Below are 24070 nucleotides of genomic sequence, written 5' to 3'. Positions count from 1 at the left end.
GGGCTGAAACATTGGTTGGCCATGAAAGAGTTTCCATCATAACATGTGTGGCTTATGAGTATGGATATGTTGACCATAATACATATCTGGCCACATTCATCTAGTTGCACATTGGGAATATTGATGAGATAAAGAATAAGAGATATTCTCAATGTGTGGTTGGATGATTGTGGTTAGCATATCCAAACTCATCGCTTACTAGTTGTTCGGATTGGGCCCACCTCACAAACCAAGAAGCCAAAAGCCATTGTAAAAAAAAAGAAGAAGAAGAATAAGCTTGGATTTAGTCCTCACAAAACCGCACTCACAATCACAACCACTTGAGCTGGTCATTGGGAATATCTTCCCATGAATAAAAACATGTAAGGGGATATTCCCAATGCCCGATTGAATACGGTGTGAACACGACCTTTGTGGGGAGTGAATTGGAGATCTCTTGTAAAAAAAAAACTCCCAAAGCGGCACTAAACAACAACATGATTTCCTTTTGAGGATCATTTACTAAAACACCCCCTGTAATTTAATGAATTTACTAAAACCAATATCTTATAGTTTGTGTTTACTAAAATGTCCCCTATAGTTTGCAATCAATTTACTTAACGACCTTCCATTAGATGAAAGTAAAAAAAAAAATGATAGTTTTAACCCTAACATCCATTCAAATAAATTTAATCAAAAGAAGCTAAAAACAAAAAAAATCATTTTTTTCCTAATAAAACACAAATAATCACTCTATTTTCTTTATTTTGTCAATATTATTTTCTATATAAAAAAGTGTTTTGGAATAAACAACCATAGATCCTTACCCTTGAATATTTCCTCCCTTTTGGAATAAACAACAATGGGTTCATGTCCTTGAACATTTTCCACTTAGTTTAGGTGATCATATTACTATTTTAGCAAAACAAATAGTTCTAAGGTGATTAAGTAAATAGATTACAAAACCATATAATGTGTTTTAGTAAAATATAAACTATGTCATAGAGGGTGTTCTAGTAAATAACGCTTTTTTTCGAACGTGATTTATCATTTATGTAACGATTGTTGTCATAGTCCTTGTAGGATCAGTCCACGACGCTCAGCCCATCACGGGTCACGGCCCGACCACAGTCCCTAACTACCATTTGTATGACTCGAATTTAGGGTTTCGGTAAAAATATTTCTTATACGCCATGATCTATTGTAACCCACAATATGTGATGATATTACCCTTCAGATTGGAATTGTTTGAGAAAGCATCGAAAGATCAGTTGATGTACGCTGCCCAAACTTCTGGCGCTATCTATTTATATAGGTAATGATGTATGAGGTTGTCTCGTATGGGATAGATTTATATATTTTGTCGAGCCTTGTTTTGCCTCGTTGTGATGTGTGAGTGAACGCTCTAGGGTTTTAGAGAAGTAAAGAGAAGCTCCGTTCCGCAGCCATGGCGATCGTCGCTCAACCAGAGGTGAAGCTTTTCAACAGATGGTCTTTCGACGATGTCCAGGTTTGTTCCTCTAGAAACCCCAGCCTCTTCCTCCCCATTCTTTTACTCCTATAGAGCGCTGTATGGGATTTCTACAATGCCCACTGTTCTCTGGATTTCTCTACTTGAATGTCGTCTACTTTTCCTTTACTGGAACCATTGATCTGTGTCTTGTGTACGATCTATTCTTTTAATTTCCTGAAGCGATTTGTTTTCCTAGGGTTCTGTTTGCTTCCAAGCAAAAAGGCCTGTAGACAAAATTTTCTCTGTAAAGGAGGCAAAAAAATAAATCTACAAACTGGTATGAAAAATTCTAATCCTTGTGATATCTAAGTAAAAGGAACCTAAATAAAAGCAGTTTGCGGCACGTTTTATGTCTAAACTTTCCTGTTATTCAATTATTTTTTCTTGTCTTCTACACGCCTCTCTCTCAACATTGGATATTTGAGAGCTGCGGCTGTATTTTTGCCATTATTTTCCTTTCTTCTATAGTCGTAAGGCTTAGAATCCTAGACGCTCCTGAGTCTAAAGTTGCTTAGAAGTTAAGAAGTTGTCTGATTATCTATACGGTGTATTGTGCCGTCTGTTTGCAACTAATAAAAGTGATTTGCATTGGATACCCTTCTTACTTGCACATTGTGCTTGTGATGTTGTGTAGAGTAAGGCTAGACTAGATGGGGATTGTTAACATGTTAATGCGATAATTCTACGTTGCTTTAGTTACGGTAGGAGGTTGCTAAAGATGTCTCTAACAGTAGATTATGAAGTGGAAGAATTTAGAAAAAGAGCATAATGATTAATAGGCCCGTGTAAGTCCCGTATCAGTTATGGAAGCAAATCCTATAATTATGAAGCCCACATGAGATACCGAAGAATAAGCTATTCTCTTTTTTAATTTGCATTGAGCGGTAGATGTTAAAGCTGCATAGGTTATTTGAATTGTGCCTACTATCATCAACCAGGGAGAAAATATAGAACAAGCGTGGGGTAAAAATTCCATATAGATCCGAACCAATCCATACGCCCCCATTTTTAATAAGGTTCCAGCTAGAAGCATAAATGTACTACTGTAATGTGCTTCTCCGTTGTCAAGCTTTGTAGATTTGATCAACTTAATGAAACCGAGCATGTCTTGAACTAGAGGTAGCTTTTATATTGGTACTTGTGATACCTATCAAAAAAACATTTGTACTTGTGTTGAAGCATCAACTCGTCCTTACTTGAAACCTGTGTTCTATGTAAGCAGTCAGATGTTATGTAGATGATTTGTTTTCAATCCTAAATGATGTTTGATTGGGGATATTGCATTGGTGTTTTAAACTTTTAGTGCTTATCTGGATTATTCTTTTCTTTTTCCTTGTCTTTACAAGACCTAGCCCAAGTTTTTGATACCAGGTAAACAACAGTTGAGAGATTTTAGAATAAAAATGGTAAATACAAAGAAGCAGATAGTGTTGGCATATGACCTATGACAATTTTTTATCTTAAGAATGTATACCAGGTTATTTTTGGATCTGTTGGCACTTCAACCTTCACTGTTATGAGTTGAAATTATACTTGAAATGCACACTACTGTTTGTATTTGAATCTTATTTGGTGAGAAATGCATGTTTTCATCCATGTCAGCATCATATCAGCAGACATCAGCCAGGATATTCAGATGTTTGCTTCCCAAAACAAGAAACATCAAATTGGTATGCCTTGAAGCACCGCTGGTTTGTGTTTCAGGTAGAAAACTTTGTATGACTGTTTTAACTCAAAACAGTCTCAACCAAACAGAAAATTGACCATTAAACTCAAAATCTCTTGGTGGTGCTGATGTGGCAATGTTTCCAAGTAAAAGCAAGCCAAGGAACGAAACATCCCCACAGTTGGTCATGCATAAAATTGGTATAGATTCTGGGCATTCCTAATGTCTGATGTGGAAAATATAGTGATAACTAGGATGGAAAATTATAATCAACAACCACAATCATCAGAATTATTTGTCAAAACAATTTCCACAATCATTGCCTTGATGCTTTGTGCAGGTTGGTGACATATCTTTGGTGGATTACATTGGTGTGGTTCCATCCAAGCATGCAACCTACGTACCACACACGGCTGGGAGGTACTCTGTCAAGAGATTCAGGAAGGCTCAGTGCCCCATTGTGGAGAGGTTGACCAATTCCCTGATGATGCATGGAAGGAACAATGGTAAGAAACTTATGGCTGTCCGAATTGTGAAGCACGCCATGGAAATTATCCATCTTCTCACAGACCAAAATCCTATTCAAGTTATTGTTGATGCTGTGATAAACAGGTACACAAACAGTAAATATTCTCTTAGCTTCTATTCAATCTTGTAATTTTTTTCCCATCTAATTTGTTTTGGTTACTAATGGTGTAGTGGGCCAAGAGAAGATGCAACTCGAATCGGTTCTGCTGGTGTAGTGAGGCGTCAAGCCGTTGATATTTCTCCCTTGAGACGTGTTAACCAAGCAATTTATCTTCTTACAACTGGTGCCCGAGAAAGTGCCTTCAGGAATATCAAGACCATAGCAGAGTGCTTGGCAGATGAGCTCATTAATGCTGCCAAGGGATCATCCAACAGGTGAACTTTGTAGTTATACTTGTTTCCCTTTTTATTCAGTTTGAGCTTCAGAAAGATATCATGCTCTCAGTCTCACACCCCTTTAACTCATTTTTCTCCTATCGACCTCATTTTGCCTTTCTTTGTTTACAGCTATGCCATAAAGAAGAAGGACGAGATTGAACGAGTTGCCAAGGCCAACCGTTGAGAGGACCTTCGGTGGGTATTTATTATTTGAGGGGGGATGTATTTGATCGTAAGAAATTTGGTTTTTTGTGTCAGTCTTATTCATTTCCTTTTCAATAGTTAGGTTGTCTGAGTATACAAGAGGTTCGTTTCCAGTTTTGTTGGCTATTTTTCTCTTTTCCCCATTAGTGGTTTTGGTTTCGTAGACATTATTCAATGCCAATGATGAATTTTTGGCTTAATTAATTGTCAAAATTTCCAATACTGCAAATAAGACCGTTCATTCACGTTGTAACCCCAAATTCCCTTCTTTGGGTGGAGGCTCGAATTGCAGATGGATTAATGATCTCATGTGGTAAATTTTAACACAAGCTGGGTGAAGTTGCACGCTTTTTAATGGAGTATATATATATATATATTGTAATGGTCGTAGCAAGCGGTATATAACGGGATTTTGATTACATCTTCGTAATCCCTTGGTATTGTCATTCTATTGCAGTATCACGAGACTGGTATCCATTCCATGCTCTAAAGGCCACCATGACCATGGGAGTCGGTGAAATTACAGGCTCGGAACACGAGCATGACAAGGTAATGGGTGGCCTAATGTGTTATTTGTCCTGTATTTTCTTTGGGCCATGTCCCCCGTTAAATGCTTCATTTCAAAATTATTTACCCAAGTTAGGATCATATTTAAAATCTCAGTGCCAAACATACTAACAGAAGACCAACTGCGCAACAGAAAATGAAACTAACTCGTTGAAGAAAAATTTCATGTATTGCCATATGGAAGACGAACATTCCAGACGTCAACAAGTAAGTCCACGTGGGTAAATTAATGCAAACCATCTGGAATTTTGGGTTTATAAGTTACAGTTTTGCTTATCCTTCTAATACCCCCCTTAAAGTTGGAGCAGGGGTAGGTTGGATGCCCAACTTGCTTATTAGTATAGAAAATGGAAGAGGCCTCGGAGGTTTGGTGAGGAAGTCTGCCGGCTGATTTTACTGCAAATATGATGAGTAGCAATTGTGTTGTTTGCAATGTGCTGGCGAATGAAGTGACTGTCGATTTCGATGTGTTTAGTTTGTTCATGATATATAAGATTGTTGGCAATGTGGAGAGTTGCTTGACTGTCACAATAGAGATGCATAGGACCTTTAATGGTGATTTCAAGGTCATGGAGGAGATGCTTGAGCCACAATAACATTGAAGTAGCTATAGCCATTGCACGATACTCTACCTCTGCAAATGACCGAGACACCACACTCTGGGTGAGGCATGAGGCCTAGTCAGAATCGCAAAAAGCTTTGAGGGCGAGGTTAGAAGTAGATGGTAGAAATAGCCCATGAGATGTTGTGGCTTGCAAGTACCGTAGGACTTGTAAAGCTACATCTATGTGCACCTGTCGAGGTTTGTGAAGGAACTAGCTCAAAGTATTGGTTGCAAAGTTTAGTTCTGGTCTAGTGACTTGTAAGTAGACAAATTGGCCCACAAGTCTTCTATATTGTCCAGGATCTTGAAATAATGGGCTGGAGTCATTATGGAGTGGTGATAATTGCTCCATGGGTATTTTAGCAGGCCTATAGTTAAGCATGTTTGTTTCTTGTAGAATATCATGAATGTACTTCTACTGACACAGGAAAATTCCCGATTTAGATCTTTGAACGTCAATGCCCAAAAAATAAGAGAGAGGGCCCAAATCTTTGAGAATGAAGCATGAGTATAGATAATCCTTCAGCTCTTGAATGCATGACTCTTGAGTACCAGTAATTATAAGATCATCAACATACCCCAAAACTGCTGTGAAGGTATCTGATTTCTACAGTGTGAATAGTGAATAATCAGCTTTGGATTGTGAGAAGCCATATTCTTGTAAGGCAACAGGAATTTTTCAAACCACATCCTTGACGCTTGCTTGAGCCCATATAGGGACTTTTGTAGGCGATAAACTTTGTATGGTGCACTTATAGATTTCCTCATGAAGATCACCATTTAAGAAGGCATTGTTGACATCAAGTTAGTGAAGAGACCAACCTCGAACTACCGCAACTGCTAACAAGCAACACATGGTTACCAGTTTGGCGATAGGGGCAAAAGTGTCATGATATTCCAACCCCTCAATTTGAGTATATCCACGGGCCACTAGGCAGGCCTTGTAGCGATCAATAGTACCCTCAGGTTTTAGTTTGATTTTGTAAATCCATTTTGAACCAATGGCTATCTTTCCTGGTGGGAGATCAACAATGAACCAAGTGTTGTTTCGCTCAAGAGCTTCAATTTCTTCGGCCATGGCCTATTGCCACTTTGGATCTTGAGATGCTTCTGTATAATTATTGGGTTCAATCAACGATGATGTGAGGGCATGGGACTATTGTTGCAAAGATGGGAGTATGGAGCAGATGTAGTCCTTTAAATGGGATGGTGCTCGCCTAGAACGAGATGGCCAAGGTTGCTAATCTATGGTATGGTCGGGTGGAGCATCAAGATGGGAGTGTTGTGAAATGATAGTGGATTCAACATCCTCTTGGGGTAAAGGAATAATAGGTGGGGGAACGGGCTGAATCGGATTTGGGTGGCAGTCCTTAAAAGGAAATTGGGTTTCATAAAAAGTCACATCTCTAGATACGAATATGGTTTTGGACTCTATATCATACAGGCGGTTTCCTTTTTGGGTATATGGGTATCTCACAAATATGCACTTTCGAGCTCGTGTGGCAAATTTATCATGAGTTGGTGGAGCTACCCGAGCAAAGCATAAACACCCAAAGACCTTAAAGTGGAAATAAGGAGATCTGTTGAGCAAAACTTTAACTGGTGATTTTCCTTGAAGTTTGGGTGTCAGGGTGTAGTTTATGATGTAGGCTACTGTAAGTATACACTTGCCCCAAAAAGTGTCGGTGTTTGCGTTCTGCAACACCATTCTATTAGGGCGTGTCAACACAGGATCATTGATGTATGATCCTTGCTTGTGAATAAAATTGTTGCATGGGTCCAGACAAGAATTCAGACCCATTATCTGATCTGATGTACTCTATAATAGCATTATGTTGTGTCTTAACCATGTGACAAAATGAGACTAAGAAAATCAGAGTATATGCCTTATGTTTCATTAGGTAAACCCATGTGCTACGAGTACAACTATCCACTATAGTGAGAAAGTAATGTGCCCCACTATGGGAGGGCGTTTTATATCCACCCCAAATATCACAATGTAATAATTAAAAATGTACTATAGACTGAGTAGTACTAATTGGAAATGGAAGTTTAGTAAGTTTTGGCTTGTGGAAAATTTCACACCTCCGGTTTGCATCACTGGGAGAATGCTAGAAATGGTGGTGACCCGAAGAGATGATGCATGCTCTAAGCGTTGATGCCATAGCATGTATGTTGACGGTGGAGTAATGTTGGTGGTGGAGTTATGAGTTGAGTTGGATGGTGGGTGAAGGTAGTATATTCCATTCCACATCTTACCCTTCCCAATCTCCTTCCTCGATACTAGGTCCCGTAAAATACAGAAATCATGGTAGAAAGTAACTGCACAATTCAGTTGGGAGGTTAATTTGTTGTCTGAAAGTAGATTGCAGTGGAAATCAGGAACACGAAAAACGTGATCTACAGTGAGTTGAGGTGTGATCTTGTAGGAACCTTGATGTGCTATAGGTAATGTGGATCCATCAAGCAAACTAACAAACTTTGGTGAATTTATGGAGTAGCATATAGTGAGATTAACATTGGAGGGTGACATGTGGTCTGATGCTCCACTGTCAAGTATCTAGTGTATGGAATTTAAAGATGATGAGGTATGAGTGACAGTACCAACAAGATTAGTAGTGTTAGCCTGCAGCTTGCCTTGATCAATGAGCAACAACAGCTGATTGTACTGATCTAGTGTAAAGATAGGAGTAAGATTGTCTGTGGTTGTAGAAACATGTGCCGCAACAGGTAGCAAATTCTCTTTCTTGGATCTATTTGACCTATTACGATCCCAATTTGGGGGATAACCCACTAGTTCGAAGCATCAGTCTCTAGTGTGGCATTTCTTTTTGCAGTGATCACAATAGAGTTTGCTGCGAGACTGAGAATTAGGATCTTGCATGTGATGTCCAGATTTGGACTGGACGACCAGTATGATCAACGCATAAGCACGATCTCATCCCATACGCAACGCAAATCTGGACTGGATTGTTCAGATTTGAACAATACGATGTGAAGCTGCCGATTGATGTCGTTCTTCTTGGATGATCAACGCATAAGCACGATTGATTCCAGGAACTGGTTCAATAGCCAGTATGTTGGATCGAATAGAATTGAAGTTGTCATTCAATCCCATGAGAAACTGATACAATTTTTCCCGTTCTCTTTCTGCCACATAATCTTTGGTCGCGCCACAAATGCAGACAGGTTCAAGAATGAGGGCATACATCTCATCCCATAGTCCCTTCAGTTTTGCAAAATATGCAGTTACATTCATCAAACCCTGATTCAAGAGCTCGATGTCACGTTTCAACTGGTGGATTCTCGAAACGTTGCCCTGTGAATACCGATCTTCAAGGTCTTTCCAGATTTCTTGAGCTGTCTCAATGTATGCTATACTTCCATGGAGATCTCGGGTCACAGAATTGAATACCTAGCCGATCACCATGGAATTGCATTTCACCCAAGCTAGAAGATCACCGGAGGCCAAATCTGGATACGACAGACTTCCATCTACAAAGGAGAATTTGTTTTTCGCTTGGAGAGCATTCTTCATTGCACAGCTCCTAGTCGAATAGTTGTCGCCGGTGAGTGGCGCTGAAACAAGCACCGCCCCTGGATTGTCCGACAGATGAAGAAAGTAAGGAGATCTTGGATCGCTCAAGGCCATGGTGGTTGTGTTGGTATTCATCGTTAAAGAACACAGAAAAAAATCAAGAGAAGAAAACAAGGAAAACAGGCGGGATGGAACTACCACTCTGATACCATAACAGAAGACCAACTACGCAATAGAAAATGAAACTAACTCGTTGAAGAAAAACTTCATGTATTGGCATATGGAAGATAATGGAAATATATACAATGTCAGGGAACATTCTAGATGTCAAGAAGTAAGTCCATGTGGGTAAACTAATTTGAACAATCTGGAATTTTGGGACTATAAGTTATAGTTTTGCATATCCTTCTAATACATACTTGACTGTTGGAGTTAAAACCACTAGAATTATAAGAAGTTTACCCCAATTGGGCAAACTGTTGTAGGCTTATAGCAGATTTATTCTTTGTAGGTTGCAGTTGGACAAGGGAATGGTAGGTGGGTAGCTTCCGAATCCAACCCATGAATTGGAATTGTAACCGCATGCTTTTTTTTTTAATTATTTTTTGAAGCCATAGGGCAAAAACTTTATTTAACTTTCAACTTGGAAGTTACATCTCATCCAAAATAATAGATCTGATACAATCTGGAATAGACGACCAAGTAAACAATCGGTTTTGTCTTAGAGCAAATTGGGCAGGCCCATGGGCTGCTCTATTACAGGACCGAGGGGTGTGATACCAAGCACAGGATGAGAAGGATTTTGGGATGGTTTTACAATCCAAGGCAAACTAGCAGCGAACTCCAAGGGGGCTCCAGATCCGAAGAGAGAACTTGAAGAGCAACTTTAGCATCACTTTCTATGATAATTGGGTCCAAGATGAAAGATTTTGCTAGTTGAAGACCCTCTAGAATTGCTTTAAATTCAGATTCAATGGGAGAAAAACTCTTCACCAACAAGACTTTGGCAACCAGGAGTGATCTAAATTCATCTCGAGCAATGACACTAACTGCAGCTTTTGATGGAGACCATGCTCCATCAGTATTGATTTTAATGTGCAAATGAGGAGGTTTGATCCAAACTAATGAAGTTCTTTGAAGAGAAGAAGGAGAAGCAAATCCTAAGTTTCCAAACCGCATGTTTCATCTCTACCATTCTAGTCATCAGTTTACCAGCCATAAATCGTTACTCCATATACGGAACAAAGCAAGGACTTTGTTTATATGCATTGGGTTCTGGTCCCACTCCCACTATCTCGAGGCTCATGCAGGGATTGCAGAATTGCATACAAACTTGAACTGAACCAATATACAAACTAAGGCGGAGTTTTCATGAATAAATGCTTATGAACGTTTGGTGAAAAATCAGTTGTTTCAAATATGGGTATTATAGCTGTATAGGTGTTTTCAAAATGATGTGGCTGGCCAAGACAGGCTAGAAAGAAAATGAGCGTTTAAAAATAAATCCAAAATTTGGGCTTCTCAAATAAGTGTTTATACTCATGAATAAGCACATATTCATGCTTTTATATTTCAAACATAATAAGTGTTTCTTGGTGTGATGTCTGTCCAAATAAGCGCTTGTTTTTAAGCACTCCCAATCATAGCCTAAGAAATAAGAGGTTAGATTTTCTCTTACCTGGGGACCTTTGGCCAGAAAGTTAGTGCCTCCAGTCCAGTTGTGGTCAGCAGATCCAAACATTCATTGTAATTGTTGCCAATGTCATTGCTTGTTATTTGGCTATATAAGTGGCAGATTAGCAGTGAATTAGAATCTTTCTCTTCACACTGACCTCACAGTCACATCTACCTATGTATTGGGAAGGTTTCACTTGAATAATAACAGACAAGTACGGAACATGGTTTTCAAAATTAGACCAGACCAGACAGTTGGACTAGAAAAACCGGGAATCGGTCACCTTCCGTTTTTCCCAAAAACCGGATTTCCTCCCAAAACTGTTGATTTTGGTCAGCGAACCACTGAACCGGGCAGTTAACCATTCGAACCGTTCAAACAGTTTTGACTCCTTTTTTTTTAATTTTTTATTTTTCTGTTAGAACGGGCCAAGCATTCGGTTCAAATGGTCAGACCGTTCGACCCAGTAACCAGACCCCTGACCGGTTCGGTCACCGAATCAGCTTTAAAAACCATGGTACGAAATGTTTCTGATGTGCAACTGGTACTTGCTTGTGAGGTCAGTGCGAGAAGCTCTCTCTCTCTCTCTCTTATTTGAACCGTTTGGTGAATCTCAACCAACCAAACAATGAAGCAATGAATCATCTAACTCATTTTTAAAATGACAAAAATGTCCCTCATCTAACGGGCAATTGAAATAGGAAAGCAAAAGGCAAAGGGCAAGAGAGGTAGAAAGTAGAAAAGAAAGGTTGGTCCGTCTAACAGTATTGAACACTCTCGTCTCAAGTCCTCCAAATGGTTGGCTTTTGGGCGGTTCCTATCTCACTCTGCCCATCAACACCATACTTCCTCGAATTTTGACATAAACACATACATGACCTCACTAAATCTACCAGTCAATCCAAAGAAACCACATTGCTATTTCAGCTGCCATTTCTCCTGTTTCTTTCTCCCTAATCAAAACTCAACTCATAAGCTTTATCGCAACGTGGAAATGTTGATGTAGGAACAAATAAGCAGCGCAGATTATGGGCGTGGTCAGCAAAAGTGTGGGAGGATGGAAGATAATAGTCTCTCTGTTTTCCGGTGAGTCAGTCTTGAGCACTGAGCTTATGCTTTACATTTGAGTGAAATATATGTAATCCTTGTTTTTTAGTTTGGCTTCGGTCAGTGCAATCTTGTATTGGGAATATTTCCCTACACATAAGTACAAACATATTCCCAATGCAAGACTATAAAGGCTGTTTGGACGGGCATTGCACTAACCGAAACCGAATTCCTTATTTTTTTTCTTCCTCATGTTCACCTTGCGTCTATTTCAAAATCGGGTGCTCACACCATTCACACAGTCACTTGCATGCAGCTTTGCATTGGAAATATCTTCCCATGAAAAATTACATTCAAGTACGGAGATATTCTCAATTCTTGATGTAAAAGGATATGTAAACAGTATCAACATGGTCTTGTGAGCACTAAAGCCGATCTCATCTTTTTGTTGATCCCATTTCCAGCCCAAAACTCTTGTTCAACTTCAATAAATTTCCTCCTTTTGTGTTTATAATTTTTAAGACAGCAAGATATGTAGGCTTCAATACCTTGTTTACCTCTGTCTCTCTCTCTCACACACACAAGATATGTAGGCTTCAATCCCACGGACCGTGCTCCCACAGGCACTCCATAGCCCATCCCCATGCATTGAGAACATCTCCCCATGACAGGAGATGTTCCCAAATCACGGACGAGATGGGCTGTGGGGAGCCCATCCTGTATCCAATATAAATCCAACTTCTTTGAAGTTTGGTGGGTGTTAACCAAACTTGACCTCGTTATCTAGTGGGTGCGGCCCACCACAACTATCATGTGGCCCAATAACTCTTGTGGTTTATAGGCCATAGGATCTACTGCGAATGTGCAAAAACTAGTTGAGTGACCCACATGAGTGAACATGCCCGTGTTTAGAGCTTTTACTCGTCTCGCTATTAGTTATTCTGCCAACTTCTCATGCTTATCATTTCCACATTCAGCGTCTCTATTCAAGTATCAAAGCACCTTTGTATTGGATTTGGTCCAATCCGGTCCAGTCCAATATGGATTCATTACAAATGGATCAGGTTCAATCCAATCGAACAAATATTTTGGACCATTTTGGATCGATCTAATTCAATGTCTGGATCGTTCAATCTGTTCAAATTTGTTTTAATTTAGATTAATTTTAACCCAAACCTATTTTATTGACACCTATATCCTTATCTTCTATCAATGGAACAGATATTTGTCCAATCCAACCCAATCCAATATAAATTCATGATGGATGGACCAGTTTCAATCCAATGCAATAAATACTTTGGACCATTAAGTCTGGACTAGATCTGTTCATGGGCCGAGTAGCCTAACGGCCCAGCCCAGCCTGCACCCTGGTCAGGCTTAGACATGTAGTCAGGCCCACAAGCCTGACCTTGGGCCCAAAACACCAAGCCCGATTGTGTTTCAGGCCGGGCTCTGGATTTGTCAAAAAGCCTGGCCTAACTAATTTATATAATATAAAATATATAAAATTTATTATAATATATATATATAAATAATTTAATATATACATTTTTGTTTTTTTTTCTTTTTAATCTCTCTCTCTCTCTGTTCAGCCATTTCAACGATAGCAGCTGTAAGAAGTTGAGCTTTAGACTTTGGGCTCGGGCCCAAGTTATAGTTCCGATGGTCGGGCCGGGCTCGGGCTTGGGCCTTAAAAAAATCTGTTAATAGAGTGAAAGCACGGCCCAAGCCCGGCCCAGCCCATGAACAGGTCTAGTCTCGACTGGTCTTATTCAATATGTCCTGTTGGTTTATCCAATCTGTCCAAATTGATTTTAGTTTGAACAAGGTCTAATCCAATACCGGTCCATTAACACCCCTACCCATATGTAATTTGACCACGCAAGACTGCATTGTATTGGCATGTGTGCCACTAAGACCCTAAGTCCCACATGTTTCTTACATGCTGGTATAACCTTTTTTTTTTTCTGATGACCTGTTACCCATGCACTGTTCTCCACATCCTGTTCCCTACCCAGAAAGCACCACCACTCTGTGTTGGATCATCTCCCCATGAATGACAAGGGCGATGCTGTAATGTAATGCCCAAGGGTAGGGATGTGGGAACAGCTTGTGAGTACTCCCACTAAATTCAGATTTCATCACAATTTACAACCTTTTGTAGACCTGAATTGAAAATATTCATACTTGTATTATTCATAGGGAAATATTTCCAATGAACAATTACAAGGGATTATGAATAGGGAGTGGCCAACTTTCACTTTAAAATTGCCACGTGGATCCAATCTTTGGTCAATGTCATTAACAAGCTTTACCAGGATGGGCCGGATGCATTTTGTTTGGGGGTTTAATCAAACCGTGGGACTTTTTTTTTAACTGAACTGATACTACCGATTTTTGAAAAACTGTAAATCGAAACTGAAAGAAAACCAATCGATAAATCAATTGATCGGTTTGTTTTTTGACAGATTTGGTTCTTTGCTTGTTTCGCTTTTTTATCAATTTATAATCTATATTATAAATAAATATATAATTGTATAATATAAATACTAGTAATATATAATTGTATAATATATTATACATTATTTATATTTATATAATGCATATGTGTTTATGTTAAACCAAAATTGAACCGCTATCTTTGGTTTTTCCAAAACATAGAACCAACCGGATTTTTCTGTTTGGTTTCATCGATTTAGTTCCGTTTTTTATAAATACCCCTATATTTTGTAAATACAAAGTAGGTGGCATGAAATCCACGTGGCAAACCAAGTTAGCCATGAAATTAAATTTGCAGTGTGGTTATAGGAGGATCTAACAGTTAGACTGAACTTTTGACTAGTTGTCCAAATAAAACGTGTCTGCCGTTTGGTATAGAGTTTTACGCAACCAAGCCCTACAAATTAATGCTACTAAGCTCCGTTTGGAAAGAATGCAAATAGAAAACAAATACAGATTTTTCCTTATCTTACTCGGTACATAAAATTTCATTTAATCACTGAAACCATTAATTCAATTAAGGGTCCGTTTGGTTCATAGGAATAGGAGCCGGCCATTCCAATTTGAATTATTTGATTGGGTGGAATTGAATCTCATTTCCATTTCTGGTGAAATGACATTCCTCCATTTGAGAGAATAGTCATTCCCTCCCCCTCCCTTGGGTAATGAAATTCCACTACAGCTGATTTCATCAAATTCTCATTCCAATTCCTATCTGAACCAAACAGAGGGAATAGACCATTTCAATTCCGATTCTGACAAATTCCAATTCCAACTGTTAATCAAACGACCCTAAGATCTATTTCTGAGGACAAAGAATTCATCGAGCACAATTACACCAAATACGTTATCTGCAGATTTTTCATATTGAGTTCTTTATCAAATTCAAAGTTGCAGGATTCAGGATTTAAACAATTTTACAAATCATGAAAGAATATATTAATATAGGAATGACAATGGGGTAGGGATTATATTCCTCATCCCTGACCCTGATTCTGAAACGAATTGCCATCATTGTCTTTGATCTCCTTCAGGGATAAAAGTTGTCCTCCATCCCCGATTTTTAACAGGGACGGGTTCCCCGTAGGGATCCAAATCCCCAAAATGTTTTTAAGTAATATTATTTAAAAAAAATTACTTAAAATAAATAAAAATTTAAAAATATAAATAATATTTTAAATATGTTTTAATATATACAAATAATATAAAATTATAAATAATATCATATACATAATAATATATATAATCCGATCAGGGTAGGGTGGGGACCTCAATAACCAACCCCGATCGGGAATCCCTATTAATCCCCGTCCCCATCCCCATCCCACCAAAGCAATCACCCATCTCCGATCCCATTGGGCTGAGGAAGTAGGGTCCCCATTGGTAGGGGTGAGCACTATTCCATTAAAACCGAAAATTTCGGTTTTGGTTTTTTTGGTTTGTCTTTTTCGGTTTTTGATTTCAGTTTTAGAATTAAAATTTTGGTTAACCGAATTAGCCAAACTTTTTATTATTATATGTAATATATAATATACTGAAATTTGATTTCATAATATATATTTTATATTATATATTATAATATATATAATAAAGTATATATTATTAAAATTCGACTTTAATCGAAATAACCAAAAATTTTAGTTTCGGTTTTTTCGACTTTTCTAAATTTTAGTTTTGATTCTATTTTTATTTTTTTAATTTGATTTTTAATATTTCAGTTTATTTGATTCGGTTTTTAACTGAATAAACCGAATGCTCACCCTAAATTGCCATCGCTACATTAACAGAACATCTGAACATATTCTGGGTGAAAAATTTTCCATTCATATTACCAACTTATGAATGCCAAAATACTTACTGAACTTCTTAGACCAGATTTTCATGCCTTATAATTGTTGCTTTTATGACTTGAAAAAAAAAATCCGAGGCTTACTTCATCTTTTTTCTACGGCATCATGAAATTAAGACAGCCACACAACAAGTGAACTAATGCCCCACTAAGCGAAGTAAACCCCAAAATAATAGTAAGTGAAAATTTGCATTCTCTTGCATTTGTACCGGTGTAAATGAAATTTTACTGCGACCAAAGATATAGTTTTTTACATGGCTAAAACAATGTACATCTCCCTTTCCATAATATATGTGGGTACAGGGTATTCAGTGCCTTTTCCATTTTAATAATTCATTAAAAAATATGGCTTTAAAACCGTTATTGACTCAGGCACTCGAACCATTTGACCCTATGACTGGTCACTTATTCGGTTCTATTTTATACCTAATCCAGGATTTCTCAAAAAAAAGAAAAAACTAATGAAACGGTCAACAAATTGTTTGACCCGGCCGGATGGTTGAACCGTTAAGCTCTTCAACCTGGACAGCAGTTCAAGGTCAATAAATTAGGGGGATGAAAATGGAATCGTTGGGAAGGAGGGAAGGATTTGAGGGAGGAGGCAACCCCCCACCCACCTCCTCCTCCTCTTCTTCTCTCAGTTGTTATTGTCATCTTTTGAAAGCGAGAATAGACAGGATGTTTTGACCGGTTAACTTGAGTACTGCGGTTATGGTTTCAGGTCCGGTTTTGGATCCCAAAACCCGATCGACCGATGTTCGGACCAAACAGTCAGAGTGTTTGACTTGGGAACTGGTAGCCAAAGAGGTTCTATTTCCGGTATTGTTTAAAAAACCATGGTTCTCATTCTCTTGTCTCCTCCAATAATATACATATATAATCATCACATTTAACCCTAATATTCTAAGCTATGATATATATAAACTTGATGGGTGAAGTCATTGGACCTGGGCGCTTGAACCACTAACCAGACACCAGTGGCCAAAGAAATTCCGTTTTGGGGTCAGTTTTTATCTTGTTAACTAAAAATATTAATTGTGAACATCAAGTAAACTTTCATTAACATCAAGAACAATTCATGTCTCAGTTTGTTGCCTCGAGTTTATCATGTACACATATTTATACAAACAGTTGATTATTGAGGGCATGCATTATAGGGTTGAGCGGAGGATTTCGTGCATTTTCTTGTCCTTGGCAAAAGAAAATTATAGGGTAATAGAAATTTCCCTTTTATCACTTTATACTTTTAGGCTATGTTTGGTTTGAAGGAATAGGTAGGGAAATCATACAAGGTTTGTAAAGGTTTTCCTACCTTTACTTTCCCTACTTTTTCCTTTAAACCAAACACAGCCTTATAGTTTAGTGCAATTATGTAAGTCAAGGTTCAAAATATCGATAAGCCTAATACGTCGATAGAGGCATATCAGGTGAATCGATACATATTTTTTACTTTTTTTTTTATTTTTTTCAAAACTGGTTCAGGGGGGCCGGTTTAGAGCTCCTCCACCCCCTGAACCAGTCTGACCCCCGATACACCCACTGTAGGGGCGTATTGGAGGGGTCCCGGAATGATACGTATTGACCAATACGGGCCAATAGGTGCCGATACTTTGAACCTTGATGTAAGTAGTAGATGACAAAATGGCACATGGGATCACAACTAAGGGTGGATTCAAGCCGAATAATACAAGGCTCGAGCTCGATTCGAGCTAGAACCTTGAGCCCGAGCTTGGCTCGAGTCAAAAACTCGTAAGCTCGAGCTCGATTTGAGAAAAAAAAGTTTTATAAAAATAAAAAATTATATAAAAAAATATTTTTTATTTGATATTAAAAAATTAAGAATTATAATATTTTTATTATATATATTATTTTTTAAAATTATATATATATATATATTCGAGCTCAGCTCGCGAGCCTCACGAGCCAAGTTCTATTAGGCTTGAGCTTGGCTCGTTTATTAATTGAGCTTGTAAGTTGGGCTCGAGCTAGGCTCGTGGCCGCCCCTAATCACAACTCTTCATAATTAAGCTAGATCATAGATGTTGTATAATCCAAGAGGGTAAATACAACCTGCACCTCAAATAGTAAAAATCTAAAAATATCTTCATCATCAGAAAATGAATGTGAAGGAATTACACATTCAACTCTCAAATTAATGTTGTGTTTCCATCTTATGAATTAATCATTGCAACCAAAAGATTGAAATTGGATCTCACAATATGAAGTAATAAGGAATACTAATAATAGGAGTTTCTGAATGATGATGTTTCGGTGTTCTTCATCTTTTTGGTGACTGCTTTATATCACTCTAGCTGCAAGACTGCAACCATGATTGGAATCCCTGTAAATCAGTTTCAGCGGAACGAATACAGGTACTTGAGAGATCATACTACAAAATATGAACTAATATGGGAGAAGAAAGCAAAGAAGGGCTAGAAAAAATGGGTTCGTGCTGTGTAAGATGATGAATACTTCGTGGATTGAAACGTGTTCCATTAAAATGAGAATACGATTAAAGAGCAAACAAATAAATTGCAGTTTGTTTGCAGAGGGGAAGATACATATCCACAAGAAGCAATTGTTCAATCTTCACATTGATTAATTAACATTATTTCTGATACAGATAAGATACATAAAATAACAATCACCATACAGTTTGGTTTTGATCGATCTACCCGTTCCTAGTGCAAGCAAGCAATTCAGAAGTGCTTATGGACGTGATCTATAAACCGCTTATATTCGTCATGGCTAAAAGCAGCTGTAGAGGACGTGATTGCAGCTTCCCAGAGTGCACCATCTCCGAAAGTTTGTGCAGAATTTAGCAATGGATCAGGAGGTGCAATTAGATGATTAGGCTGTTGCTGCCGCTGATATTGTTGTTGTTGTTCTTGGTTTCCAAACACGTCCAAATTAATTAATGAATTCAGGAACGAAGAGAAGGCATCATCGGTGCAGTAATCGATATTGCCTTCTTCGTTGTTCCCAAGGTTGCTGCTGATCGTGAACCCTTCAGATTTCTGCCAGTTCCCGTTGCTATTTTCGAATGCCGCACTATGATCTTGATCCAGGTTTACGTTTATCTCTCTGAAACGTTTATTACCCTTGTAGATCGTAGTTGCACCATCGCCAACCCCAGTTTCTTGTAAACCTCTAGAATTAGGGTTGGGGTCAAGGTTCGGGATAGGATTTAATCCTGATGCAGGAGGCGGGGTGTGGAAATCTTCTAAGGAATTAGGGTTAGGGTTCAATGGTTTGTGAGTCCTGGGATCTATCCCTTGGCTGATCAACTTTTTGCTGAGATGCGTATTCCAGTAGTTTTTGATCTCGTTGTCTGTACGTCCTGGGATCCTTCCAGCAATCAGAGACCATCTGAGAAACCAGAAAAGTTATATACAACGTTAAGACTGCTCTTAGAAAGAATAGAGTGAATGAAAACGTGATTTTGGCGATGGAAGAATGAGTAAAAAACTACAAATACTAATAGCTGTCAGAGGAAAACGCCAGAGTTGAAAGAAAGAGCAGGAAAAGGGTGCAAGCTGGAAGTGAAAATCTGACCTACAGACACAGAACTACAAAAGGAGGAAGATGTACAGTGAAACCCTAAGAAAAAGCTGAGAAGCACGACAGAAGGAGAAAAGCAAAGAGAGAAGAAGATAGAGTAATATTGAGAAATCAACGAGGTTTAATATATGTATAAATTAGTTTTAGCACCTGTTACCAAGGAGGCGGTGAAGACGAAGAATAAGATCTTCCTCATCAGGTGCGATGTGTCCTCGCTTAACGCAGGGTCGGAGATAATTCACCCAGCGGAGTCGGCAACTCTTGCCACAACGAAGCAGCCCCGCACGCTTTGGCAGCGTCCGCCACCGTCCTACCCCCTCTCTTCTTATGTAGCTTGACAGAAGCTCATCCTCCTCCGGCGTCCATGGCCCTCTCTTCAGCCCTACCTTACTACAGCACGGCGTCTTACTTGTACTCGACACCGCCGATGCCGAACTTGGGTTCCTCATCTCTCTCTGTTTTTCTCTTTCTCTGTGTAGATTTAGTTGGCTTTGTTTCTTTTGAAATGATTTCCTGAATCACAATTTAATAACAGGAAGTTATCAAAAAAAATTTGTTATAGGAGAATTACTTAGTCCATCTTAAGTCTTAACCATCACAATTTGACCGATCAGATACTATTTGATTGAGATAATTACGTGGGATCCAGTGGATAACGAGATCTGTCTCTCGCTACGAATTGGGATCTGCTATTCAGAGCGGTCCTCACATCGACCTCACACCCACATCGCACCTTGTATTTGGATCATCTCTTTATAAATAAGAATGCATTTTAGGGAAATTGTCCAAAACCCACTGTCACCTTTTATGAATTCTCTTAAATTTATCAAAACACTGTTAAAATTCATTGACCCAAATTATCCACGTCAACCTAATACAAGTTTCATGACAAAATTACCCCTGAATGGTGGGTTTTAGGCCTTTTGAAAAATTATGGTAAGTTTTGCAATCAACCGAACAATCCTTATGAAATTACAAAAATAGAGACGAGGAAAGAATTGCAGAGAAACTACAACTGGGTTTTTTACATCTCTCGTGACCCTACTCTCTCTCTCTCTCTCTCTTTTAGGACGATGTCGAAGTGATGAAAAGTGGGTTTGGTTTTTCCAAACCGCTAATGGGGTTCTCCGGTTTATTACTTTCTTGTTACTGGTTTCTTTCTTCTTGGAAAATCAGATCTTGCAACGGAGCGACGGAACTAAATCAGTGATCTAAGGGTATCCCTTCCATCTGGGGTAAGCATTGTCCTCTCCGTTGTTCCTGAAAGCACAACAGCCAACAGAGTAGACAATAATGAGGAAGATGAGGAAGATAATGTTCACAACAGCCACCTTCTTCCAGTCCTTCTTGAGGTAGTCAAGTACTCCAGCCTTGCAAGAATTGCTGTTGAAACAGAGCGAACCTGTGGGATTGTTCCAGTTATTGCAATCAGAAAGCTCGCTGGTTGTATTGGTTTTCGTCCAGACTGTTGGGCTCACGTATAGGAAATTACATGCTGTTGGAGGCTTACAGCAGCCCGACTCAATTGAAGACAAATGCCGGGCGTAAAATTCTTCCACCGGTTCGGCAGCAGAGTTATTGAGACTCTTGCAGACATGGCTATCCATCAAGCAACTCTTGATCTTCCTCCAGTTGTTGTTGTTAACCCTCTTCTGCAGCCAGTTGGAATAATCCCCCAACTTATAATCCTTATACCCTTTACCTGACAACACCTCTCCAGCACCCTTGTTAGTCACCACGAAAGCAAAGATCGTGAAGCAGAAGAGAAGAACTATGAGGAGGAACATCACAAGAAGGTAAAGCCAGAGAAGCCATGAGACTTTGCAGCATTCACCGATAAGTCCGGCGAGAGAGAGCACCATGAGAAACACTCCAAGAGCGATAACGGGCTTCTCGAGGAACTTCTCGCAGTCGCTGCTGGTTTGCCAGCCATATTCCTGCTCCCAAGATCGGAATCGAGAGCAGGAACGTCACAAAGTTTAGAATGCCTATTAGGTTGTTGCTCACTCGAACCATCTTCCTCTCACTACAAGAAGATCAACCAAAATCGATAACACTGAACCATCTTCTTCCAGTTGGCTGTCGGTGGAAGGTCGCTCTTGTGGAACACGACCGAGCAAAGTCCTTGTCGGTGGCAAGGCATTACTTGCGAGAACAACCTAGTCACCGTCTTGCATCTTCTTGGCAACGGACTCATCGGCCAAATCCCCGTAGGAATCTTCGGAAATCTGGTGCAGCTCCACACGCTGGTCATCCGGCTTAATGCTCTCACCGGTCCATTGCCGTCCGGTCTAGCCGCATGTACGGACCTCCACAATTTATATTTGCAAGGGAACTTTTTCTCCAGCGAGATTCCGTCGTCCTTGTTCGGACTCAAGAAACTTGCCCGCGTGAACCTTGCTTTGAATAACTTCTCCGCTGGGATCTCTCCGTCCTTCAATAATCCCACCGGCGACTCTGTATCTGCAGAACGATAAGTTAACTGGTCTAATACCGGAGCTGAGCCTAACGAATCTTGATCAGTTCAACGTCTTGTTCAATCAATTGAATGGCTCGATTCCAACGACTGTGCGAAAGTTTAGGGCCGATTCATTCCTTAGCACTTCGCTCTGCGGCTCGCCGCTTTCTCCTTCCTAACAAAGCGGTGCCGCCGACAAGCAGAGGTAGCAGCTCCAACAACAGTAAGAGTGATGTAAAGAAGAAGTTGTCTGGAGGAGCTATTGCAGGAATCGCAATCGGGTCGGTGGTGGCTTTTCTCTTGATTCTTCTGATTTTGTTCCTTCTCTACAGAAGTCAATTTCAAATCTTCACATTCTCAGACGATGGGAGAAGCAACGCAGTCAATGTTACTGTTGAGGTTTTGGGTTGAAGAATGATTTGAGTAATTTTGGGATATGGTAAAATGGGTCAACATAATAAAAGGTAAAATAGTAAATTAGCGATTTCTGTTAGTCGAGATATCATTATGTCACTGACAGGGTAAATTTTGGATATTTTGAAAAATTATGATAAATTTAATGGATTTTGGACAACTTCTCTACAATTTATAATAATATAAATATTAAAAATACTCCAGTGGGCGGTCAAAACATACCGTGAGATCGATGTGAGGAGCGCTTTCTAAGGAACAGATCCGAACTCCCCCGCTAAATCCGAAAATCAACGACGTTGCGGAATAAAATGACGAGTAAATAGTACTAAACCAGGTGGACGTGGGTTCCATATCTTCAATCATGATAAGTCGATAACGAGATGAATGATTACCAGAATACCAGTTTCGTTTGATCAGACCAAGCTAATTAATCTCATGGTCTTCCTTTGCGGACCATGTGAATAAAATGACGTGTAAATAGTACTAAACCAGGTGGACGTGGGCTCCATATCTTCAATCATGATAAGTCGATAACGAGATGAATGATTACCAGAATACCAGTTTCGTTTGATCAGACCAAGCTAATTAATCTCATGGTCTTCCTTTGCGGACCATGTGATTTGCAGACCGCGCTGACCAGAACCTTATTTAATTTGAATCCTCTTAATCAACCAATGCCGTCTTAATCTTATCCAAATATACTATTTCAGCCCTTCATTGGATCTACTGTTTGATTTTACAGACTGATCAAATGGGGGCCCAATGCGCTGTAGGTTCGTTGGACCTTGGACGGCCTCGTGGAACAATCTTATAGTCAAAATCCACTTGCCGTCAAAATTGCTGCTGTTTGTGTTTGCTTGTTTGTATCCGGTTTGGCTATGGATCGATGTCTCGATTCTTATCGATTAAGCAAAAGACAATTAGTTTGAAGGATATCAGCTATTTCTTCTAGCTCAATGCCCATGGTCGGATTCGAATAAGATGTATGAGGGACCTGTTCTGAATTTGTACCTCAACATATTAACTCCTTTATTCTCAAACATTTGTTGTGGGACATGTTCTGAATTGCTGTGAGGCTGGGACTAAAAAGTCCTAAACGAATGGTAATGGCAAATGTTAACTAACCGATTTTGGGTCAAGAAAATTACAGGTGGCATTGGAAATCGAGGCTAAAATAAGGATTTGGATTATCAATTTGCCACGTGTCCGACCTAGAATTAAGAAAGTCAGCAACATGTCTCAGCTATTTGCTTCCTGAATACATACTTCTGACGTTGGAGGTTTGCAGTGCAAATCTAAAATAAATACAAATTTTATCTTCTCAAAGTTTTTCCCATCTCACTTTGTCGTTTATATATTTTTCAATCATTATATTGTTTTTTACCAAAAAACATCATTATAATGTTAAATCGATTAAATTGCATTCCGGATTTCCATTGAACATATAGTATGTCTTTGGAATCGTGTACATTTATTCTGATTTGTAAAACCAAAAAAAGTAATAATAAATCCGTTTATTGATATTTAGGCATCATTGGACATCTCATCAAAAAAATAGTGGATAAACGCCTACCCATTGGCGGAAGAACT

At 39.1% G+C, this 24070-nt stretch overlaps 3 protein-coding genes and 1 long non-coding RNA gene across 6 annotated transcripts; 2 read left to right on the top strand and 2 right to left on the bottom strand.

The window, feature by feature from the left end:
* Window positions 1-1322: 1322 nt before the first annotated feature.
* Window positions 1323-4468, top strand: LOC104597654 (small ribosomal subunit protein uS7). The gene is made up of 4 exons (XM_010259324.3): window positions 1323-1489; window positions 3499-3770; window positions 3858-4061; window positions 4194-4468. The coding sequence occupies exons 1-4, from the start codon at window positions 1427-1429 to the stop codon at window positions 4246-4248; spliced, it is 594 nt and encodes a 197-aa protein (XP_010257626.1). The 5' UTR covers window positions 1323-1426; the 3' UTR covers window positions 4249-4468.
* Window positions 4469-4622: 154 nt separating this feature from the next.
* Window positions 4623-18537, top strand: LOC148790089 (uncharacterized). Of its 2 annotated transcripts, XR_016078705.1 has the most exons (3): window positions 4623-4817; window positions 11659-11738; window positions 18360-18498. It is a non-coding gene; the product is annotated as an uncharacterized LOC148790089 (long non-coding RNA). The 2 variants fall into 2 exon arrangements; XR_016078706.1 differs by lacking the exon at window positions 4623-4817 and having other exon boundaries at window positions 11492-11738; window positions 18400-18537.
* Window positions 18538-18625: 88 nt separating this feature from the next.
* LOC104597655 (transcription repressor MYB5-like) lies at window positions 18626-20406 on the bottom strand. Of its 2 annotated transcripts, XM_088891957.1 has the most exons (3): window positions 20247-20406; window positions 19759-20121; window positions 18626-19416 (listed from the first exon to the last, which is right to left on the bottom strand). In XM_088891957.1, the coding sequence occupies exons 2-3, from the start codon at window positions 20055-20057 to the stop codon at window positions 18747-18749; spliced, it is 969 nt and encodes a 322-aa protein (XP_088748083.1). In that variant the 5' UTR covers window positions 20058-20121; window positions 20247-20406; the 3' UTR covers window positions 18626-18746. The 2 variants fall into 2 exon arrangements, with proteins under 2 accessions (XP_088748083.1, XP_010257627.1); XM_010259325.3 differs by having other exon boundaries at window positions 19759-20406.
* Window positions 20407-20549: 143 nt separating this feature from the next.
* LOC104597656 (tetraspanin-8) lies at window positions 20550-22635 on the bottom strand. Its single transcript, XM_010259326.3, has one exon. The coding sequence runs from the start codon at window positions 21468-21470 to the stop codon at window positions 20820-20822; it is 651 nt and encodes a 216-aa protein (XP_010257628.2). The 5' UTR covers window positions 21471-22635; the 3' UTR covers window positions 20550-20819.
* Window positions 22636-24070: the final 1435 nt, after the last annotated feature.

The sequence above is a fragment of the Nelumbo nucifera genome, chromosome 7, assembly GCF_055504915.1.
Source record: "Nelumbo nucifera cultivar China Antique chromosome 7, China Antique-T2T, whole genome shotgun sequence".
In the NCBI taxonomy this organism is placed as follows: domain Eukaryota; kingdom Viridiplantae; phylum Streptophyta; class Magnoliopsida; order Proteales; family Nelumbonaceae; genus Nelumbo; species Nelumbo nucifera.
Note: the sequence above shows the minus strand (reverse complement) of the source record. Positions and strands in the feature narration are given on the sequence as shown.